At 39.8% G+C, this 24,596-nt stretch overlaps 1 protein-coding gene across 4 annotated transcripts in view; it reads left to right on the forward strand.

Moving 5' to 3' along the window:
• Positions 1-24,596, forward strand: part of SLC25A30 (solute carrier family 25 member 30) — a 107,222-nt gene that overhangs the window by 59,797 nt on the left and 22,829 nt on the right. The window contains exons 1-3 of one of the 4 annotated variants that reach the window (XM_069068709.1): positions 10,788-10,937; positions 12,750-12,817; positions 20,927-21,058. In XM_069068709.1, the coding sequence (XP_068924810.1) occupies positions 20,995-21,058 (64 nt within the window). In that variant the 5' untranslated portion in view covers positions 10,788-10,937; positions 12,750-12,817; positions 20,927-20,994. Of the gene's footprint in view, positions 1-10,787; positions 10,938-12,749; positions 12,818-20,926; positions 21,059-24,596 lie in introns of those variants that run through there. The other 3 variants (XM_069068708.1, XM_069068710.1, XM_069068711.1) reach the window with 3 other exon arrangements.

The following is a 24,596-nucleotide window of genomic DNA, read 5'->3' on the forward strand; positions in this document are numbered from 1 at the left end:
AGAGAGAGAGAGAGAGAGAGAGAGAGAGAGAGAGAGGGTATATCAGACTTTTATTAGAGAAAGTTGCCTCAACATTTTTTCAGAGTTGTTTTCCTCTTCTAATTCTAACGACATTGATTGTGTCTGCACAAAAGCCTTTTAATTTTATGGAATTAAAATTGCTTATGATTCTTTTACCACTAAGGTAAAAATGGGTACATAATTTAGACATAAAGGGTGATTCTATTAGCATATTAGGAGAATATGGAATAGTTTACCTGTCAGATCTATGGATAAGGGAAGAATTTATGACCAAATGAGATAGAGAGCATTACAAAGTATAAAATAGATGATTTTGATTATGTCAGATTATAAAGGTTTTGCACAAACAAAACCAATGCAGCCAAAATTAGAAGGAAAGCTGGAAAAATTTTTTTTCACAACAAATGTCTCTGATAAAGACATCATTTCTCAGATCTATAGAGAACTGAATCAGATTTATAATAATACAAATCATTCCCCAATTGATAGTCAAAGGATATGAACAGGCAGTTTTCAGACAAAGAAATAAAAAAACTGTCTATAAACATGTGAAAAAAAATGCTCTAAATCACAACTGATTAGAGGAATGCAAATTAAAACAACTCTGAGGTATCTTGTTACACCTGTCAAATTGGCTAATATGACAGAAAAGGAAAATGATAAATGTTGGAGGGGATGGATGTGGGAAAATTGGGACACTAATGAGTTGGTAGTAGAATTGTGAACTGATCCACTATTTTGGAGAGCAGTTTGGATCTCTGCCCAAAAGGTTATAAATCTATCTATACCCTTTGACCCAGAAATACCACTATTAGGTCTATATCCCAAGGAGATTAAAAAAAAAGGAAGAGGACACACACACATATGAAAATATTCAAAGCAACTCTTTTTGTAGTGGCGAAGAATTGGAAATTGGGGAATGGCTAAACAAGTTGTGGAATATGATTGTAATGGAATACTATTGTACTATAAGAAATGATGAGCAGTGTGCTCTCAGAAAAAAAAAAAACTAGAAGAACCTACATAAACTGCCGTAAAGTGAAATAAGCAGATACAAGAGAACACTGGACACAGTAACAATACTGTATGATGATAAACAGTGAATAACTTAGCTCTTCTCAGCAATACAATGATCCGAGAAAATTTCAAAGGACTCATGATGAAAAATGCTATCCACCTCCATAGAACAACTGATAGATTCTGAATGTCGATCAAGGCATACTATTTTTTACTTTCTTTTTTTTTTCCTGTGCATTTTTTTGGTCTGTTTTCTTTCACACCATGACTAATGTGGAAATGTTTTATATGATTGCACAGGAGGGGTGGGAGAGAATTTGGAACTCAAAATTTAAAATATATATATATATTAAAATTGTTTTTACATATAATTGGAAAAATAAAATATTATTACAATTTAAAAAAAAGAATTCTTCCACTATCCATATTTGTGACTTCCCTGCTCCTCTGATTTGTTTGTGAAGGTGACCTTTTAGTTCTAGGTCATATACCCATTTAAAAATTATTGTGGTATATGATAGGAATGTTTATCTGATCCTAATTTCTGCCATTTCCTAGAAGTTTTTGTCAGATAGTTAACCCCTACCCCAAGAGTTGAGATCTTTGGGTTTATTAAACATTATGTTATTATTTGCTTATGGATTTTATGGCCTTAATGTGTTCTACCAATCAACTTTTCTATTTTTTAACCAAAACTGAATAGTTCATGCTTTGTGGTATGGTTTGATATCTGTTAGTGCTAGGCTCCCTTACTTCCAATTTTTATTTTTCAGTTCCTTTAATAATCTTGATCTTTTGTTCCTCCAAATGAATTGTTATTAATTTTCTAACTATAAAGTTTGATTAATATGACATTGACTAAGTAAGTTAATTTCAGTAGTATTAGTATTTTTATTATGCTACCTTGAAGAATCTCTTTCCATTTACTTGTCTTCTTTCATTTTTGTAAAGAGTGTTTTGTAACCATACTAATATATTTCCTGTGTCTTGGTTGGTGGTCCTCTATATATTTTATACATTCTGTAGTTATTTTGAATAACTGAAATATTGAATAATAAGAGGAATTTCTTTTCCCATCTCTTCCTGTATATTTTATTGGTAGCATACAGAAAAATTATTTTTATGACTTTTATATTATATCCTTTTACTTTCCTGAAGTCTGTTTAAATTAATTTTTAGTTGAAACTCTAGGGTTCTTTTAAGTAAACCATTATAACATCTGCAAATAATGATTGTAGTTTTGCTGTTTAGTTCTATAGTGCCAGGGAGAAGATAGGACATAGACACATGGTTATACTTAGTTTAACACTCCATTATCTGCCTCTTATTTTACTTATCCTTGGATGAGGGGTTGATCAGGGAGCAACTCTCTCTCCTTTCCCCTCCTCATCTCCCCTGCCCCCAACATGCATGTATAAAAGGACTTGAACTATTTTCCAAGGGCCCCTCCAACTCTAAATCTGTGAGACTATGACTTTTCTTGCTCCTCTTCTCAATTACTTCTTTTCTTTTAAAAACATATTTATTGATATCTTTTGTACATTGTCTAACTTCCTCTTTCCATTTCTTCCTTTCTCCCTCATAGAGAGTGATCCCATATAACAAGAATTTTAAAAAGAAAAGAAAAAGAGGAAGGGGAAAAATCAGCAAACTGATCAATACTTTAAAAAATTTGACCATGTATGAAATAGTTCACTCCTGTGAACTCCACCCCCACCTCCCCTTTCTCTTACAGTTTAAAACCTTCTTAATTCGATTTGCAAATGTCAAGCAAATAGGTCTTTACCAGCCATTTCTGGGTGTACTTCATCCCTGTCCAGAAACCAATCATTCCTATATTTTAAGCATTTTCCTTCTATAGATTCAAAAATCAAATAATTTGAGATTTGCAGATATAGTAACTGCTTATAAAAATTCCCTACTTATAAAAGCAGAACTAACCATCGCTCTGCAGCAAAGAATATGGGGAATGTGGAGCTGTGGTTTGCATATATTAATTTCATAAAGTTTACAGCTTACTATAACCCCAGATCCCAAGGTCTCATCATCAGGATTTTAGATTTGCTGTGAAAATACGATTACACAACTTAACATCTCTCTAATCACTGCTAAGCATTTTGCCAAGAGGTCTTCAAGTGCAGGACGTGTTTTCATTCTATTCATAGTATCTCATGCTTGTGGTATTTCCATGATATCTTCAGATAATAAAGAACAAAACTGCCCATAAACAGACTGACCTAGTAATTTTCAAGGCTAGCATTGCTGTTATCCAATGCAGTTAATATTTTCTTTTAAATTTATTTATTTTTAGTTTTCAACATTAACTTCCATATGATTGAATTCCAAATTTTCTCCCCATCTCTCTCCCCTCACCCCAAGATGGCATGTAATTTGATATAGACTCTACATATACATTCATATTAAACCTATTTTCACATTAGTCATGTTGTAAAGAAGAATTAGAACCAATGGGAGGAACCATGAGAAAGAAGGAGCAAAACAAAAAGAGAGAAAGAGAGCTCACAAATAATATCTGCATTCAGACTCCATAGTTCTTTCTCTGGATGTGGATAGCATTTTTCATCATGAGCCTTTAGGAGATGTCTTAGATCCTTGCACTGCTAAGAGATAAGTCTATCAAAGTCAGCCATCACACAGTGTGGCTGTTACTGTTTACAATGTACAGTGTGGCTGTTACTGTTTACAGTGTTCTGGTTCTGTTCACTTCATTGAGCAGCAGATGATATTTTCAAGTACTCATATTTTCCTAGGGATGACATATTTCACAACTGGAAGAGCCGGATGATCCCTTTCTTCAGCACTTTTGAGTTTACATTTGAAGAAGACACAAAGTTGGGTTGTTTTTTTTTTTTTCTGTTTGAATCTGGACCAGTAGTTTTATCTGTGTGTGTGGGTAATCTCCATGTGGAGACTTACTTTTTTTGTTACAAATGAACTACTTATCTATAACTTATTAAAGTTATAGATAATTTATAGATAAAGTTATAACAATTAAAGAATTGATGAGGGTGGAGGGAGGAAGAGATGGAGTGGCTTGCCTATGGTCACCCATATAATAGTTGTCAGGGGTAGGATTCGAACCCAGGTCTTTATGACTCCAAGGCTGATGCCCTACCCATCATACCACATTGACTCACATAACTGCATAAAAATGACCAAGCAATTTACTTTAAAAAAAAGTTATTTTTGCCATTTGTTGTCACAGTGTCCCATTTCAAATAAGCCTTCATGATAGAAATGCTAAAGGAAGCCTATCTATTTATTTATTCAGGATTTCTTTTTCTTTATAAAGATGGAAAGTATTCAAAAAGTCAAAAAGTATAAAAGCATTCACTGTGAACGAATCAGTAACTTCCAGATGAGTTCCCCCCCTTTTTAGGGAAATAGGCAAAAAAAAAGATGGTGGTAAAGACCACCATCCAGGTGCCTAGAAAATGAAAAGCAAAAAAAAAAAAAAAGCACACGCTTACTAGCTGTGTGTGACCTTGGGCAAGCCACTTAATGCCAATTGCCTTGCCTTCCCCCCTCCAAAAAAATAAACTTGTCTTTCTCATATAGACGAATTCCCAGTGACAGAAAAGCAGGAATAGAGGAGTTCCCAATAACACAGAAGACTGTAGATCCCAACTATTTCAGTAGTGAGCTACCTAGTCATTGTTTGTCTGCTCTGCAGGGCAAGCTTGGCATTGAGCCACTCCATGAGGAATTTATGTCCTTGTTACTAAAGTCATCATGACAGCAAGGACTGGCCTTTTTCTTGGAGGAAGGACAAAGATTGCTAGGGAAATCATATACCTCGTTTTTCTTCACTCTCAGTTAATGATAAATAAAGCATGCACATGAAGTCCCAGGATGTCAGATATGGCTGCTGCCTGACTTGATCTTACCCAGTAGGTCAATTAATTGTTAGTTGATTCATTTATTTATTGAGTACACACTCAATTCAAAGCATACTTTAAAAATAGTTCTAATTTTTATTGTTACTTTTACCTTATGCTTTTATATCAATGTCAGTTCCCTTTGAATCAGTATCTTACCTCCTTCCCCCCCCCCCCCTTCCCCTCACCTCAGCAAACCCTTCCTTGTAACCAAGAAAAACAAAAACATTAAACAAAACCAGCTGGCAGTTTGACTATGTCTGATGGTATATACTACATTCTATACCCATAGTTTCCTTTTTTTCTACTGAGAGAAGACAGGAGTATTTCAGTTTCAGTTTTCTAGAACTAAGATTATTAGTTAAATTATTCAGTTGGACTCAGAGAACATTTTAAACTGAAAACTGTAACTAGTATTGGGTAGATGTCTATCCCTATAGCTTCAGGAGTTCTTAGCCTGGGTCAGAAAATTTGTTTAAAAAAAATTGATAATCATATTTCCTCTTTAGAGATCCATTCCTTTGGGTTCTGAATAAAAGCCTAAGTTAAAATGTAAATACTTCTGGCTAGGTGACAAAAGAAAGTAACACCCTCATGTGCGAGAGATTAATCAGATTCAGGAATGCAGGGCAGCATAAGAGCATAGATAACCTTGGGAATGGGATGAGGTGAGAGAGAGGAAGACCCTGAAAAATGGAAAAGGTTCAGAAAGGAGGAATGGAGGATGTTAAAGATCCACAAAAGTAACAATTATGCCTCAAATTTAAGGCTTTTTATACTAATGCTAATAGCTAGCATTTATATAGTGCTTTAAGGATTGCAAAGCACTTTACAAATATCTCGTTTGATCATTTGAGCCGGACAACCCTGGGAGGTAGGTGCTAGTCTTATCCTTTTACAGGAGAGGAAACTAAGGCAGAGAGAGGTTAAGTGACTTGTTGAGTCACACAGCTAATGAGTATCTGAGGCTATATTCGAACTTGGGACTTCCTGAATCCAAGTCCAAAGCTCCATTAATTGTGCCACCTAGCTACCTTAGAGAGCAAACTCATGGAGTAGATTGAGCATTGGAAAAGTCAGAAAGTTGTGAATTCAAAATCAAACTCACTTACCTGTGTGTCTCTGGCCCTCACCTGACTCAGTTTCTTGGTTTGCATATTGGGATCATAATAGCACCCACTTTCCAGAGTTCTTGTGAGGATTAAATGAGATAATTTTTTTTCCTCACTTAATAGTATTTTTTATTGTTTTCCAATTACATGTAAAGATAGTTTTCGGCATTCACTTTTATAACATTTTGAGTTCCACATTTTTTTTTCTCCCTTCTTCCCTTCCCTCCCCAAGAGAGCAAGAAATCTGATATAGGCTATACACGTACCATCGTATTAAACATATTTCCACATTTGTCATGTTGTGAAAGAAGAATCAGAACAAAAAGGAAAACCCATGAGAAAGAAAAAAAAAGACAGAAAATAATATGCTTCGATCTGCATTCAGACTCCATAGTTCTTTCTCTGGATGTGGATAGCATTTTCCATCATGAATCTTTTGGAATTGTCTTAGATCATTCCATTGCTCAGAAGAGTAAAGTCTAACAAAGTTGGTCATCACACAATGTTGCTGTTACTGTGTACAGTGTTCTGGCTCTGTTCACTAAATAAGATAACTTTTGTAAATAACTTGGCACAACTTGAAATGCTGTATAAAGGTGAGCTGTTTTATGGTTTGCAATACACTTTCCTCCCAACAACCACTCAGTGAGATGGATTGTGAATGTAATAATGGCCTTGGGAGAGAGTGACAAGTGAGGAAATTGCAGCTCAGTTACTGAGTGACTTCTGCCCAAAGTCATAAAACTAGTAAGTCTGCTTTGCTGGATCCTTCTGCAGATCATGCTCTCTAATTATAGGTGTCCCACAGGGTTCTATCCTGGGCCCTCTTCTCTTCTGTACTGTTTTACTCGGTATTCTCATCGGCTCCTATGGATTTGATTATCATCTCTATGCTTGTGATTCTCAAATCTATCTTTCCTTCTCTACTCTCTGCTGATTTGCAGTCTTGCATCTCCAACTGCCTTTCAGACATCTCAAATTGGATATCCAGTAGGCACCTTAAACTCAACATGTCCAAAATTAAACTCATTATTTTTTCCCTAAACCCTCCCTATTTCCTACCATCCCTATTACTATAAAGGGCAACACTATTCTTCCAGTCCCTTAGACTTGAAACTTAGGTGTCATCCTCCAGTCCTCACTATCTCTCAACCCTGTCTCCCCCACCATATCCAATGCCTTGCCAAGGCTCGTCAGTATTGACTTTGATTATCTCTAGAATGTACTCCCTTCTCTGACACTCACCACTCTGGTACAGCCCCTCATCACCTCACACCTGGATTACTGCAACAGCCCGCTGGTGGATCCACCTACCTTGTGTCTCTCCATTCAAGTCCATCTTCCTTCCGTTTGGCCACCAAAGTGATTTTTTCTAATTTCGAAGGTCAGATCATATCACTCTCCTACTAAAATAAACTCCATTGACTCCCTTTTTGCCTCTAGGACCAAATACAAAATGTTCTATTTGGCATTGAAAGCACTTCATAACCTAATCCCTTCCTATCTTTTCAGTTTTTTTAAACTTTGTTCCCATCCACGTGCTCATTGTTGTGAAACGGACTACTTCGATGTTTCGTCAGTAAGATACCCGAATCTCTGGACTGTATCTCTTGACTTCAGGCACTTTCTCCGCTTGTCCCCTGTGCCTGGAAGACTCTCCTTCCTCTCTCTGACCACTGACCTCCCTGTTTTCCTTTAAGTCCCAACTAAAATCCCATCCTTTACTATAAACCTTTTCCAAACCCTTTTCATTCTAGTTCCTGGCCCTTTATATAGCTTTATATATTTGTTTACATATTCTTTCCCCCATTAGATTGTAAACTGGAGTGCAAGGACTGCCTTTTGCCTCTTTTTGTAACTCCAGGCACATAGTAGGTGCTTAATAAATGTTTCCTAGCTGATTTTTCTCAATTTGTCCCGGGTCTAGATCTTCCTGTGTAGTAGATATCTTTTTTGAGTAGCCTATTGCTATGACTTTCAGTTTCTGACTTTTTTGCTTCCATTTTAATAAGCATTAATAAATTGAGTTTAAATGTTAAGTTTTAGGGGTGCTGGGGCACACAGGTAATGACACACAGGTCTTGTCTGAATGAATTTGACCCAAACCTTCTTTTATTCAAAGAAAAACAAAGTTTATTAAAGATCTGTCATATCAGGTAGACTCAAAGAATCTGAACATTTGTAACACTAATGTAAGCCGGCCAGATTGAATCTGCCAGGTCTTAATCGAGGCAAGATGGATTTTATATATAGAAAGACTGAGGGAGGGATCTAGGGGTGGCCAAGTAGTCTGGGGTGACTAGAGGAGGAGTCTAGGGAGGATCTTGATGGGAGTGGCCATTAGGCTGGGGTGATTAGAGGTAGGAAGCCAGGAACCAAGAGAATGAGGATAGGCTCTAGGATGGGAAATAGCCAAAGGCACCCCAAAATAACAGACAATGGAGGGCTAGGTTATGGGTGACAGAGAATTGGGAAGATCAAGTAGAAAGATTCAGGAGAGTTCAAGGGGCTTCCCAGACCTGTCATAAGCACATAATTTAGCTTAGATACTGCTCTTCAAAAAATTATGTGGTAGTTTAATTGTTTTTGGTCTTGCTCGACATTTAGTTCTAACTCTACAATACATCATATGGAAAACAAATTCCTACATTGTTGGAATCCAAAATATATCTCACTGCACGTCATGAATCCATTATCTCCCTTTAATAGGTGAACAGACAAGTTCATCACCAGTTGTCTGGAATCGTGCACCAGTGTTATTCTTCTGTTTGCTTTTACAATTCTTGGCTCCAATTGTTTTGGCAATCATAATACTTAACTGCATCTGGGACTGGCTGAACAATATGACCAGGGCAGATAAGCCACCTTCTCAGATTTGTCTACACTAAACATACACAAACAACATGAATAGAGAAAAGGGTAAAAAACAAACAAAAACCAGTTTTTTAAAAAGGAAGTTACAACAGAACATTTGGATGACAAAAGTACTTTTCCATTTCCTGGTTAAGGTGGTGGTTGTAAACTTTACAGTATTGTGATGAATCAGGAGGCAAAAGATATGAGAGGAAACGGAATTCTAATTGTTTCTAATTAACAGGTTACAGGACATTCTGGGATTCTCGTGACCTAGTTCCTGCCATTAACTAGCTGTATGATCTTAGCAAAGTAACCCAAGATCTCTTTGGATCTGTTTCCTTTGTACTATGAAGAAATTGGGCCATTGTCCCTTTCACCTCTACTAGTGTGTAATAAAGAGGAGTGATATCTTTCCCAAGCACATTCCATGCATTCTGGCATCTTGTAAGTCCTTCAGCAACACAACAAACTAACCAAATCAACTTTTGCTTTGTTGTGTTGCTGAATAGAAAAAAAATATATATATACTAATGATTTTTTATGTCCTTTTCCATCTCCTCCCTACACACATATTCTTGGAATAGTTTTATTTTCTGTTTCTGTATGTCGACACAAAACATTCTAAGCAAAAAGTTAATTCGGAATGCAGCCCAGGGAAACTAACAATCCCTCCAGTCACAGGGAAGGTTCCTCCACCCCTCAGAAAACCCCAGGGGCACACATAGTACTGCAAACCGATCAGGGACACTGTGGTCCTTAAAATCTGTGTTAGGACTCCTGGGAGCTGGAGCCAGGAACGGACCGTTTTCTTCTCTTCTGAAAAAGGAAACCGAGAACAGAGAGGCAAGAGGGTTCGTTTTCTTTTCTTTTCATTTCAGGGATCAAACCAAGAGTCCTGCCACCCCGCGAGGTCTCAGATCTGGAAGGAATCACCTAGGCCAACCCCCTAATTTAAGAGGTGAAGAAACTCCTGGGCAAAAAGGGGAAGTTAAGGACACGGAGGTGGCAAGGAAGACACTGAGCTAGGACACAAACCCCTGGATTTCTGGGTTCTTTCCACAGCACCACGTTACTTCCTGCTACGACAATTTCCCCTTCTCTGCAGACGTAGGGGAACTAGGGGGCTGCCTGAAAGAGCTTCCTCCCCTTAAAGGGCCCCTCGGCATCTTGAGAGGTTGGTCTAGGGTCAGCTCCAGATTGAAATCCTCAGATCTCCCCGGGGCCCCATACCGCAGCGGAGGAGGAAAGAACGATGCTTGATTCAATCTCCCCTTTTAGACTGTGAGGTCTTTAAGGGCAGGCACTCTTTGCCTTTTTTTTGAACCCAGAATTGAGCACAGTGCTCGGCACACTTAATAAATAAGTGCTTAATAAATGCTCGTTGATTTGAAAGAGCCAGGACCAGTGCCATGGTAGCCACTGGGTGGTAGGGTTCTTCCTGTCTCCCCCCCCCCCCCAAACAAAAACAACAACAAAAACCTCGCACACACCCGGACCTGCTTAGTTCCTTCACCCCAGGCACCCACCCAGCTCAGGGTTTATGCGGGGGACTTCCTGCTTATACCACCAAAAAGGGAATGTCAGTCAACAGGCCTTCGTTCATCGCCTACAACGTGCCAGGCACAGTGCCGAAGTGATGCAAAGAGAGGCGAAGCCGATCTCGGCCCTCAGGGAGTTTCTAGTCTAATGGTCGAGACTGTGCAAAGGTGGTTTGCTGGCTTCCTTTGCCCCTCTCCGCAGGGCTGCAAGTCGCGCCACCCCGGGAAGCCGTGGGAAGCCGCCCAGGCGGCTCCTGGCAGGTCTGGGCCAGCTGGCAGGCAGCACAAGCCGGACCCACTTCCACCAATGGGAGGCGAGCCGGCCGGGAGAGGCGGGGGTGGGGTGGGGTGGGGTTTCCACGCGGACTGCGGGCTCAGAGCTAGCGCGACTCCGGGGGCTCCTTACGTCTAGAGTGCGGCGGCGGCTGCTGCTAGAGTCGTTACTTCGCTGCCTGGGCCTCATTTTCCGAACCCCAAGCGCGAGTGGGCCCCCGGTAAGTTCTGTGAGCTCTGTGCGCTTCGGCTCGCAGTGGCCATGGGGAACCCGCTGGGATTTTTCCTCCTCATCCCCCCGGAGTTGGAGGGACAGACTATGAAAATACAGCGCGAGCCTTGCCACGCGTGACCCGCAGACCTGCGGAGCTCCCGCTTGCAGGACAGCTTCCCCTCTTCCCTCTTTTTCCCCCCTCTCCAGGGACATTTATGGTCGAGGTCTCGGTTTAAAAAGCAAGCCCCAGATGGGGCCCCGAGCTACAGAGAGGAAGGCGGGGTTGAACTTCCAATTCCTCCCTGGCTGTCCAGGGCTGCTGGGTTCAGGATCGCCCTGTAGCCCCCGGCCTTAGCCCAGCAGGACTGGCCAGTCACTGGCTAGAGCGTTAAGCTTGTCTCCGCCCGGGTCCCCAAGAATCCCGGCGTGAGAGCAGCTCTGGAGGCAGTGGGGAATAGGGCTGAGCAAAGGATTCTTCCCTGGGTGGCCTTACGACATAGCAACGCTTGCAACAGTGTCCGTCACTATACAGGTGCCTATTGCAAGCATCAAGCCAGGACTTGGAGCCCTCACTTACTGATTTACTGCATGCCGGTGTCTGCGGAGCGCGCTCACATATAGGTATTATAGGCCATATGTGTACTTTTTATTTTAACTAGAAGGCAACAGGGTTGTAATTTAGAGCGTTGGATTTGGTGTCAACCAAGTTCAAATCCTGGTTCTGAAACTTTATAGCCTAGTGGTCCTGGTTAAGTCATTTAATTTCTCTGAGCCTCACTTATCCCCATCTGTAAAATAGGGGTGATAATTTAGGGATTACTTGCCTCAAAAAGTGACTGAGGAAAACACCTTGTAAATCTAAACTGATAGGTGGTTATTAGCAGTCCATACATATCTATATTGTGAAATTTCCTTTTTTTTTTTCCTGGTTCCATTAGTTGTTTTTAAGTCTGTGAACCACATCAGAAGGCTACACAGCTGTCAGCTTCCAGCTGTTCTAAGGAATCGAAGGAACACTTAATATGAGCTGGAGATTACATTATTTATTTCATTACAATTATATTATTTCAATGTAATCTAGAAAGGCACTGAAAATTGTATTGGTAAGTAATAGTGGCAGAGAGAGTATAAAATTTGTATAAAATTAATTACTGGAGTCTGGACAAACAAAAAAAAGCCCAGTGTGATTTTTATTTGCAAAAAATCTGAGATCACAATTTAAAGGGTGATTTTATATTTTTGAAGGATTGGTAATTCCAAGTCAGAGAAAGACCTAAGTAGTACAGAGGTCTAAATGAGTTTAGTTTAATTCAACAAAACTTTATTAAGGATGTAGTTTATGCTAGTTGGATCAAAAATGACACAGGTTCCTGACCCAATTGAGCTTAGAGTTCAGTCATGGGATAAAATGTACACAGATAACTATGCAGGTTACAAAGTGGATTAGTCCATGCTGAGGTCAAAACAATGAGGAATTCAAAGAGAAAAGAAGACTTGATTCTGGCAGGGAGGGATCTAGGAAACCCTCACAGAAGTTGTGGCCCTTAAGTTGGGTCAGATTTCAAGACAGAGAGCGAAGGAATGAGTGTTTATATAGCACCTACTAAGGGCAGGAACCCTTTGAGGTAGGTGTTATTATTTTCTTTGTTTTACAATCAGGGAAACTGAGGCAAACAGTTTGTGACTTGCCCAGGGTCACACAGTAAATGTCTGAGGCCCTATCTGAATACAGGTCTTTCTAACTTCTGGCCCCATGCTTTATCCACTAAGCCAAGTTTGTTTTAGACATGGGTGATGGTGTGTATTTATTTATATATAGAGGCTGGAGAAGCAAGATAGGAAAAAGTCACTTTGGCTGGAATACGAAGATGAGCCTTGTGAAATAAGGTAGGATAGATTGCATGGGTCTTTGAATGCCAAGCAAAAGTTTGTATTTTATCTTTCGGACAATGAATCTGCATCTGATATATTTTCTTTTTTTTATGTTTTATTGATGGCTTTTGTGTTTATGAGAGTCGTCTCTGTCTCCTTCAAATCGAAGGCTCTGTTGTGACAAAGAAAAAAATTAAGGAAAAAATCCAATATGGAAAAGTTCCTCAGAATAGTTTAGTTTCCTTCCTCTGTTCATTTATATGTTCATCACAGTCAACAAGCATTCATTAAGTACCTGCTTTGTGCTGGGCACTTAAGTTCTGGGGATTAAAAGAAAGGAAAAGGGGCAGCTAGGTGGTGAAGTGAATAGAACACTGGCCCTGGAGTCAGGAGGACCTAGATTCAAATCCACCCTCAGGCACTTGACACTTAACTAGCTGTGTGACCTTGGGCACATCAGTTAACTCCAATTGCCTTGCATTCCGAATCTCTCCAAAAAAAAAAAAAAGGCAAAGGATATCCCCTGCTTTCAAAGAGCTCACAGTCTAATGGGAGAAACAACATGAAGATAACTCGGTACAAACAAGATACATATGGGAAAACTTGGAGATGATTCAGGGAAGGCACTAACATTAAAGGGGGATCAGAAAAGGCTTCGAACAGAATTTGGGATTTTAGCTGGAACTTGAAAGAAGCTGGGAAAGTCAGGAGGTGAAGATGAGGAGGGAGAGTAAGTATCCAAGGCAAAAAGCCTGGAGTCTGGAGATGGAGTGACACATGTAAGGAATAGCAAGGAGGCCATTGTCACTGGATTGAGGAGTGCAGGAATAGGAGGAAAGTGTAAGAGAACTGGAAAGATAGGAGGGACTAGATTGTCACACTGATGACTTTATATTTGATCCTGGATATAACAGGGAAGCAATGGGCTTTATTAAACTGGGGCAGTGGCATGACCAGATTTGTGCTTTAGGGAGATAAATTTGGCTGCTGAGTGGGGAGAATTTTGAGGCAAAGAGACCAACCAGGCAGGCTCTTGCAATAGTTCAGGTGTGAGGTGACAGTCTATACACCAGGGTGGTGGGTGTGTTAGAGGAGAGGAGATACATAGGAAAGATCATACAAAGGTAAAAGCAGCAAGACTTGGTAACAGATTGGGTATGGAAAGTGACAGAATGTGATATGTAGGTTACAAGCCTGGGAAGATAGGAAGTTTGTAAGAAGTGGGTATTAAAGGGAGCAAGATAATGAATTCAGTTTGGGGGATGTGTTTAGTTTAAATTGTCACCATGTGTATTGATCTCTTGATTCATTTAAAGGTTTTTAAATAGCAGTCCCATGATAAAGCTTATCCATTGGGAGGATCAGTCAGTCAGTAATTTTTTATTAAATGGCACGTGCCAACTATTGTTCTAGGTACTGGAGGTACAAAGAAAAGAAAATGAAACAGCCCCTGTTCTCAAAAACTTTACATGCAAAAGGGGGAAGCAGCCTGTACATACATGCAAAACAAATGACCTGAGAAGTGAGGTAAAGGAGAGACTGGAGGGAGAGAAGCCAGTTAGGAGGCTATTAAAGTATTTCAGGAGAGATTATAAGGATTAGCACTAAAATAATTGGACTGTGAAGGAGAGATTGTAGAGGTAGAGTCAACAGGATTGAGCACCAGCATGAATGTTGGGGTTAGTGAGAAAAAAACTAATCAAATATAGCTGCAAGATTTAAATTTGAGTGGGAGGAAGGTACATCAGCAGAAATAGGGAAAGGATGGGTTTAGAGATGAAAATGAGTTCCATTTTGAACATCCTGATTTGAAGAACTGACAGAGTATCTAGGTGGAGATTGATATACAAAAGGCATTGGACCACACCACATTAGACTTGGAGAACTGGGCTTATTTGCATAGAGGTAATAATTAAGACAATGGGAGTGGCTGAGATGTTGAAGGGAATAAGTAGAAACAATAACTAAGCAAAAAGCCTACATTGAGGGAGCAAGAAGGGGAACCAGAAGAAGCAAGGAGAAATGAAGAGAAGCTAGAGAGAGGTAGGATGACAGTGAAGACCTCTGTGAAAAGTGCTCTTTCCTTCCATGTGTTTTCCTCCCGCTTTTACTGGACCTCTTTTTTTTTTTTTAATGAGCAATTGGGGTTAAGTAACTTGCTCAAGGTTTCACGGCCAGGTGTTTCTGGGTGGGTGCTAAGTGCCTGAGCCCGGATTTGATCTCCAGGTGATCCCAACACTGGAGCCATTGCTCTTACTTGCTGAGCCACCTGGCTGCCCCTTACTGGACCTCTTTTGCACTTCATAAGCTGTAGTAGGCTATTTTGTTTTTCATTTTTTAATGAAAGCCCCAGCATAGTGCCTTGCTAATAGTAAGCATTTAATAAGAGGTTATTGAATTGTGCCTGACTTATAATAAAGGCATAATAGATGCTTATTAGTAGACTGACTAAATTGAGTGAGAACTGTATCCTGGAAGACAAAGGAGGAGAAGACCTTAATTAAGAAGGAGGAAAAATGAATAACTGTGTCAAATGCTGCTGAGAGACTTAAGGAAGAAAAAAACTGAGAAAAGTCCCTTGGATTTGAAATGAGATCATTGATGGTTTTATAGAGGATAATTTAAATAGAGTGGAGTGGGGTATAGAAGCCAAGTTGCATGGGATGAGAAATGAGGTTGGTGAGGAAAGAGACAGGCAGTATAGACTGGTCTTTCTAGAAGTTTGAGGGTGAGCGAGTCAGAGAAGTGATAACTTGAAGGAAGACTTAAGTATGGTCATAGGCAGAGTAATGGGAGTTCTTAGAGAAGAAGAGATTGAGGCTGAAACTGAGGGCATCCTGGATAGCAGAAGGTACTGAAGGAGATAAGAGGTGGTTAGAAGGATGTAGGAGGTCCTCCTTGGCAAGGTGGGGAGGGAAGAAATCATTTCATCCTCTGAGACCAGAAAGAAAGAGAGCATAGGTGAAGGGCTGCAGGTTTTTAGGTATGAGAAAGGGAATATGGAACAACTTAGAGTAGCTAGCTTTAATCATTTCAGTAAAGTAGGTTGTGTAGTCATCAGCTGAGAGTTTCAAGACTGGAAGAGTCCTTAGAAACTGTCTCATCAAATATCCTCAGAATGAGCCTTAGGAAGAAGAAGAAACTTCTCTGAAGTTATGCAGTAGTTAGTGGCAAAGCTAGAACCATCTCTTGCCTCCTGGTTCAAGACTCAGCCATATTTTTAGATATATAAAATTATAAGGGACTTTTGAACTCATCTAATCCAGCCCCTTTATTTTATGGAAGAGGAAACAGGCCCTGGCAGGTTAAGTTAGAGGCAACCAGATGGAGCAGTGGATAGGGTGCTGGGCCTGGAGCCAGGAAGACCTGAGTTCAAATTTGGCCTCAGACTCTGGCTGTGTGACCTTGAGCAAGTTACTTCACCCTGTTTGCCTTGGTTTCCTTATCTGTTAAATGAACTGAAGAAGGAAATGGCAAACTATTCCAGTATCTTTGCCAAGAAAACCCCAAATAAGATTACAAAGAATCAGACGTAACTGAACAACAATAAAGTTAAGGAACTTGCCCAGGGTCACACAAATAGTATATGTTAGGTCATGATTTGAACCTAGGTCTTCCTGTCTCCAAGGCTTGCTCTCTATCCACACTGATCTTACTTTACTAGATAATATTCAAAGCGAAGTACTACAAAAGGAATGCCAAACAAGAGATTATCCAAGGACTGTTTAACATGATAGGCTCATACTGTTAATACTGGACTTGACATCTCTATTCCCCTTCACACCCCTAAAGCCATCATCCCTTTCTAAACTTCCCTATTTCTCTTTCTTCTGGTCACTCTGGTTACAACCTCTACGAGATCCTTTTCTCTTCCTCTTCCTCTTCCTTACTGCTCCTCCTCCTCCTCATTTCCGATCAGTTTTGCCAGATCTTGTTGAGTCTACCTCCATGCTATCCCTTGTATCTGTCCATTCCCAGAGACTCCGCCCTCGTTCAGGACCTAGTCAGCTCTTCCCTAGATCAGTGTAGTAGTTTTCCTCGTGCTTTGGCACAAGTAGTCTTCCAGATCTAGAATAAACTCCCTCTCTACCACTTAAGACTTTCTTCTTCCCTTATTGCCTTTCCTAATCCACTCAGTGATTAGTGTCTTCTTCTTGAAACTATACTTTGTATTACTTTCTTTTCCCTTACTACCTTTCCTAATCCATTCAGTGGTTAGTATTTTCTTCTTGAAATTATACTTTGTGTTACTTACTTTCTTTTTTCTTATCTGCATAGGTAAGCAAAAACTGCATGGCCTCTATAGAATGTTAGCTTCTCTAAGCAGGGACTGTTTTGCTTTTGTCTTTGCTCCAAACCTTAGCCTAGTGCCTTATGGGGTAAGGTACTTTAAAAATATTTGTTGAATTGGATTTTTTTCAAAGCAACCATTTATTTCTACTGAAGGTGTGGGACTCAGCCCTTCCCCATATTTGCCACTCTTTCTGTTCCCCATCCTACATCCCCTGGGCATCTTTATGAGGGAGTCCTATAGAAAAGTGTTCTCAAAAAAAAGTTCTCAAGTCTGTTGTAAATTGTTAAGTCAGTTGTATTATTAATTAAAGGAGAAGAGGTAGCAATTGGGTGACAATTAGGGGAACTCAGGACTGGTGAGAAAATGAAAATTTCATACCCATTTAAATGACAGTTGGCTGCATACTTTTCCCCCTTTTATTGGATGCATAATCTTTGAAGACCTTAGACCTCTTGAATTTGATTCTGAATTAGGTTTAGTCATGAAAATCAGTAGCATTTCCAGTGGAAAAGTTCACTAGTCTTACAGTGTTTGGGAATTTATCTAGTCAAAGGGAAGGAACAAAGGTCAGAGCTGTTTTGGGAATTTCCATCCTCTTCCCAGCTAATTGAAACTATGGAAGAGTGCTTTCCTGCAAACTGGCATGCCTTAGACACAGTGATGTAGATATATTTAGAGATGAAAGGAGCATTTAGTTGTGGGTTTACTTCTGATGGGAGCAACAGATAATATAATGAAATCTTCTGTGGTTCTTAACCCCTTTGGGTAAGCAGTAACGTGAAAATATGGTTCCCTCATTGTTTGGGGTCTTTGTGTCTTATTGGAACCCTTCTGAAGGAACAGGGTTTTATCCAGATGAAAATACTTTTCCAACATCACCTCATAGGAGATGAGAAGTTAATCATTGACTTAGGGTCTTATGCCACTTGCCAGCAATTATTCACCTTTAAAAAACGTGGCACCTCAGGAAATATTAAGAGTATGGACCCTTGTTTTACATATCATGTAAACAGTCATTAGATAATCTATTGTTTGATTCTTCTGTAGTAACTGAGTATTATTTAGTAAAGTAAGATCAGGGAGGTTAGTGGAATCAGGAAGACTCAGGTTTGACATGCACCACCTGTGTGCCCCTGGGCAAGTTACTTAGCAACTATGAGTTAAAAAAAAATTCTTGTGGTTTCATTGGTGTAAGAAATCCCCCTGCACCTATACAGATCAGCACCTGCTCTGCCATGCATAGTCATAAAGTGTTGTCTGGGGCACTGAGAGGCTGAGTTACTTGCCAAGGGTCAAATAGCCAGTACGTTGTTGGTTTTCAGTGGTTCAGCTATGTCTGATTTTACATGACCCCATTACTTTCCCACTGCTTTGAGGTAATGGAAAGGGAAACCTTCCCCTCCCTAAAAAAATGAGGTTTTAGAGAGACTGAGAAACAGACCTGTAAAAGTTCTTCTAAAAATGTCAGTAGAGATAATGAGAAAAATTCTTTTTTTTCTCTTTTTACTGTGGCATTTCATTAGAAAACTCTGAATCAGGGGACATAGGATAGCATGGCTTTCAAGTTTAGTATTTCTCTACCTTTTGCCTTATTAGATTGTTACCTAATGAGCTTGGTAGACATCTAGATATGGGAAATAGCTAGTAGGAAGTTTATGACTAGATTCTACCCTTTGTAATTCCAATGTGAAAAGTAACTTGTTAGCTTAAGGAAGACCCTGTATGTGGCTGAGAGTTGTCATTGAGGGGCTCCTGCAGGGAAATGCATACTTGGGAAATTTTCACCTTTCTGTGAAATGAAAGCAGTTATCTAGAGCTCTCAGTAATGTCTGAAGTAAATTAGAGACCCAGTTTTAACCACAGTCATACCTGAGAGAATGTTATCTACATCTTAACTGATTTAAGTCTTTCTTTGTTTATAGACATAAGCTCCTCTTCACCATTATACATATGCATAGGTATATATGTGAATGGGTGGGACCAATGGAGACATAATTCATATATAAATGTGCATGTGATTTTTCCTAAGGGTTAGGTCAGATCATGTTATTTCACCACTCAATAAACTCTCATGGCTTCCTATTACCTATTACCTACCTATAGGGTAATTTCCTATTACCTGTAGAGTAATATGCAAACTCCTCTGTTCTATATTTAGGATTTTTTACAACCTGTCTGTAATCTGTTTAGCCTTACAATCACTGCACCCCCTCAGACACTCCAAAGTTCAGCCAAACTGGCCTTCTTACTATTTTGTATTACATGCCTCTCCATCTTCCATCTCTGTACCTTTCCACAGGCAGCCCCCCATGTCTGAAATTTGTACTCTCTTTACCTCCGCTTCTTAGAGTTCTGTGTTTGCTTCACATGTCAGGTCAAGCATCCCCTTCTGTGTGAAGCCATTCCTGATTCCTCCAGGTGCTAGCAACTTTCCTTGGCCCCTTCCAAAAATCGTCTTGTATTGTATGTAGTTATTTTGTATATATTTACATGTGTATGTGATGTGTCTCCTTGATATAATATAGGCTCCTTGAGGGCAGACTCTCATCTTTGTCTTTGTATCCTAGTACCTAGTCCAAGGTTGCTTAAGAAATACTTTTGATTAATTGACATATGGCAAACTTGAGAAGTGACGTTGTATCTGATAGAGAGGTCATGTGCAAGTTGCTCTAATATCAACAAACAGGAAACAGCGGTGAGCAGATTCAGTGTGTTTTTGTTTATGCGTGTGCAGAAATGAAACCGTAATTTGGCATTGGAGCTAAATGACCATTGAAGTGACTGTGGGCTATGGGAGAGGGGAGGGCAGATGTGTATCATGACATTCCCCAGCTGTCCATCCTCTCAGTGAGGAGCTCTTTTTGATTTTCCATGGTGGCTCAGTGGAAAGGACACTGGATTGGGAATCCTGGAGCCAGGAAACAATTCTGTTTTTGTCATTTATTATAACTGCACAACCTCTGACAATTCTCTGACCCTCAGTTTCCTCATTTGGAAAATGAAGAGGCCGGGTTAGATGACAACTGTTGTCTCTTCTAGTTCTGAATTCCATAACCCTGTGATTTGTTATCACTCATTCTGAACCCGGCTGAGGATTTCCAGTTCCTGAGAGGAAGTTTCTTCTGCCTATGGGTGCTGCTAGCTTTATTCTCTTCTTAGGTAGACTAACCAGTAACCACAGAGAAGTGGACAAAAGAGTGGCAGCAGAAAGACAACGCAAGTCTGAACTATATAGCTTAGGTCTCCATTTGTTTTAATTTCTTTTTTTTTTTTTTTGGTGAGGCAATTGGGGTTAAGTGACTTGCCCAAGGCCACCCAACTAATAAGAGTCAAGTGTCTGAGGCTGGATTTAAACTCATACCCTCCTGACTCCAGGGCTGGTGCTCTATCCACTGTGCCACTTAGCTGCCCCTTTTTAAAATTTATTTTTATTTTAAAATTTTTTTAGTTTCTTTTTAAAATATAGGTTTTATTGATATCTTTTTAATGTCCCAATCATGTCTGGAAATGAGACCTCTTCCCTTCCTCCAACTCCACCTCTAATTAAACAAAGAAAAACGTTTCAGCAAAAACACCTGATACAGTGACTCATCTGACAATGTGTACAACATTTTACCCTGGTAGCCTCTCACTTTTCTACTGAGAGACAGAAGTATGTTTTAATATCTGTCCTCTAGGACCTTTGTTTTACCATTGTCAGTTTGGGGACCCCTACATCTGGTCCTTTTGAAACTTCTCTCTAATGAAAGAAAATGTGAAATGCTTAGAGAAGATAAACTCAGTCTGGTGAGAAGTTGTAACTGTGAAATATCTTATTTGTGTGTCTGTAGGAAACAGCCCTGTTAGTCATTGAAGTGCTTCTGTAAGTTAAAAAGGGGAGAAAACATAGACGAGAAGAATGTCCGCTCCTAGCTGGAAACCATTTGTCTACGGAGGTTTGGCCTCTATCACTGCAGAATGTGGTAAGGACAGCAAGTCATGGAGGATCTTTGAATTGTGTTATTCTCCCTGTTTCATGTAGTAGTGCCGCCACGTAATAGTGCCATGTGATAGTGCCACGTTCCATGTAGTAGTGTTCAAATCTTAAGCCAACAAGTGCTGTTTGAATGTAAACAAATCTCAAGTGCAAAGCATTGGGTCATGGGACATTAGTGTCAGAGTTCAAAATGTTCAATATTTGGTAAATTTTCTTTTAAACAAAAGAAGCCACTTTGGCTGTTTATTAGTAGCTGTGGTTCAAGGTCCACTGGGTGAAGGGTTAAATTTATGGTCCAAAGGAAATTTTGGGGTCATTTGTCTGTACTTCTTTCATCTATCTCCCTTTATCCATCTTACCTTTTCTCCCTCTAATGCTACAGGTAACCCACAGTTGACTGAATTGTTTATACAGAAAGAAACTCTAATGGGCTGGCATCACTCCAATGACCCTTGAGCATATAGGATATACATCACTGTATCTTTAATTACTTAATTGGTTTCTGATTATCCACAGATTCTTGATATGCTGTCCATACTCATCCTTTGAACCTTAGCTTTTCTTTTAAATTTTAAAATATATTACCTTTAATATTAACATCACATATCCATATTATGGAATATGATATAAAGTGTTAGTCTAAGACTATTTCCTGCTAGATTGCTTTGCAGTTTTTTATTAAGCAAACACATTCTTTCATAAGTAATTTATGCTTTCTGGTCTATTGAGCGCTGGCTTATTGAGTTCCGTCATGTCTGGTTTTCCCTTGTCTACTGTATTTTGTTCTTTTGAACCTTAGCACGCTTCTTTGGCCCAGTATAGTTTCTAGGCTGCCTTTTCTATTAATCTAGGACAAAGTCAGATAAAGCCCCATGTGGGTGGTGATAGAATAGAAGATGCATTGTATGGAAAAAAGAAATGTGTAGTTTCCTGGTTGAGTGTAGGTGGAAGCTGGGAAGGGAATGGTTGCTGATTAACCATTTACTCTCTGTGTTGATACCTACTTCCAATGTCATAATTCAGCAAAAAAGATGGCCTATCACAACTTAGAAAGGAAAGTGATAATCATGTTGAACCAGCATGAGTTCACCAAAAATAGGCCATATAAGGTGAGCCTTACTGCTTTTTAAAAAGAATGACTAGAGTGGACTGTGCCTTCTAGGTGGCACAGTTGATAACATGGTGGGCCTGGCATCAGGAAAGCTTCTCTTCCTGAGTTCAAATCTGACCTGCAGACACTTACTAGCCATGTGATCCTGGGCAAGTCACTTAGAACTGTTTGCCTCAGTTTCCTCATCTAGAAAATGAGCTGGAGAAGGGAATGGCAAATCACTTCGTATCTCCACCAAGAAAACCCCAAATAGGGGTCACGAAGAGTTGGACACAACTGAAATGACCACAGTAACAAACAGGATCATGATTGTAGAATCACAAAGTGAGAGCCAGAAGAAATCTCAAAATTCATCTAGTTCAGCTCTCATTCTATAAGAAAACTGAGGCCCGAGGAGGCTAAGTGAAGGAAGCAGGGTCGCATCAGAAGCTGAATTTGAACCTAGGTCTTCTGATGCCAGAGCAGGTGCGCTGTCCACTGTGCCAAGCCACCTCTTCTTGGAGGAGGAGATTGGATAATGTAAGCTACTTGAGGGCTTTGTATCCTCAACAGCTAACACAGTGCCTTGTACATAGTAGGTGCTTAATAAATAATTTAGAATTTTGGCAGTTTCCCATATTATGTTTATGGGCACAATGATTAATTGTGTTTTTGATAATAAGATAGGTTCCATGAATTTGGATCTGGCTGAAACATAAAATAGACCCAAAGGATAAAAATTAATGGACTTGTGTTAGTCTGGATAAAGGACTCTACAAGAGTGCCACGCTCCTTGTCTCTGTTTGGTTCAACATTTTAATTAATTTTAATTCATTTAATGAGTTGGATGAAGACATCGATTTCTTGCTGGTCAGATTTTCAGATGATACTGACAGAAATTTGGGAGTAATCGTTGATGTTTTTTATAACCCACTTGGGTCCCAAAAAGATCTTGTTGGGCAGGCTGTAATGATGAATTAACTGAATTTAATAAGGCTAAAATATAAAGTTCTCCATTTGAGTTCAAAAGTCAGCTGCCCAAAATGCAGGTTAAGTGTGATGTGAGTAGATAGTGGTGTGTATGTATGTAGTACATACTCACTGTATACACATATACATGCTCTATATGTACATTTACATATATTATCGTATGTATATATGTATGTATGTATTGTGTACATATAGGCTTAGAGATATCAGTGAACTCTAAACTCAATATGAGTGTACAGTTTGACATGGCAGGCAGAAAAACAGTTCTGATCTTAGGTGGCATTAACAGATTATTTTGTCCAGAATTTTTCTGTACTCTGCTCTGGTCACAATACATTAGAAGTACTGTATTCAGTTCTGGATGTCACCTCTTCAAAAGAACATTGGCAAATTGGAACAGGATGGTGTACTGTAATGCCAAGGAAAGGCAACTTCCCAAGGTTCAAAATACCAGCATAGGTGCTCTCCATTTTATTCAGTGACCAACCAAGAACAGAGAAGATCAAAACATGACATCATTCAAAATACAGCATTTACTAAGTGTGATTAAATAATCTCCAAGTACTACCCCACCCAAGGACCTTCCAATCATTCAATCAATTACAAAGTCCCTGTTCTAAATACTACTCCACCCCTAGGCTATACCTTCATTTAGTCCACCACAAAGTCCCTCTTCTCAAATGGAGATTAGTTTCCAAACATAAGTGAAGTACCTTCATTTGTTCAATCACAGAGCACAGAAAGGTCAAAAGTTCCCCACCCCTGGATCTCAATTGAATCTACCCCAGAGTTACAGCAAGTTTAAACACAGCACTTAATACCCAAATGGAGGTCTTTTCTTCATCTTGACACGAGGCAAGTTCTCAACAATCTTAGTTCCTGGGGAGACAAGGCTCAGCAAGGCCACAAGATACATTGCCAGTCCCTTCATCAATTCATCCTCTGTCTGTAGAACAGTCCTAGAACCCCTGAAAGCATTAGCAAAACCCTCTCCCAGGATTTCTGTAAACATACAACAAGAAAATCCTTCTTCAGGGCTTCTGAACCAACAGAAAGGTTCCCAGACCCCTGCAACAACAGCACTGTCCTTCACCAGTGGACAGTATTCACTCTGTCTGCAGGACAGTCTCCAGACCCCTGCAACAACAGCACTGTCCTTCACCAGTGGACAGTATCCCCTCTCTGTCTGCAGGACAGTCTCAGGGCTTCTTAACCAAAAGCCGGGTTCCAGGACTTCTTCAACAACAGGACTGTCTTTCACCAGTGGACAAATCTGGCAAAAGAACATCAAAACAGACAGACAAAGTACCAGCAAAACAGCCATGTCTCCTCAGTCCTTGGCAGCTCAGGGGGCAGGTCTCAAAAGTCCAGGGCAATTCAGAGCGGCCACCAGCAATTCTCTTAGTCTCTCTCTCTCCACGAGGTGCTGCTTCCAAAAAAAAAG

This window comes from Petaurus breviceps, unplaced genomic scaffold (assembly GCF_028583685.1).
Source record: "Petaurus breviceps papuanus isolate PSGF00001 unplaced genomic scaffold, PetGlider_PUasm1.0 90769, whole genome shotgun sequence".
NCBI classification, from domain to species: Eukaryota; Metazoa; Chordata; class Mammalia; order Diprotodontia; family Petauridae; genus Petaurus; species Petaurus breviceps.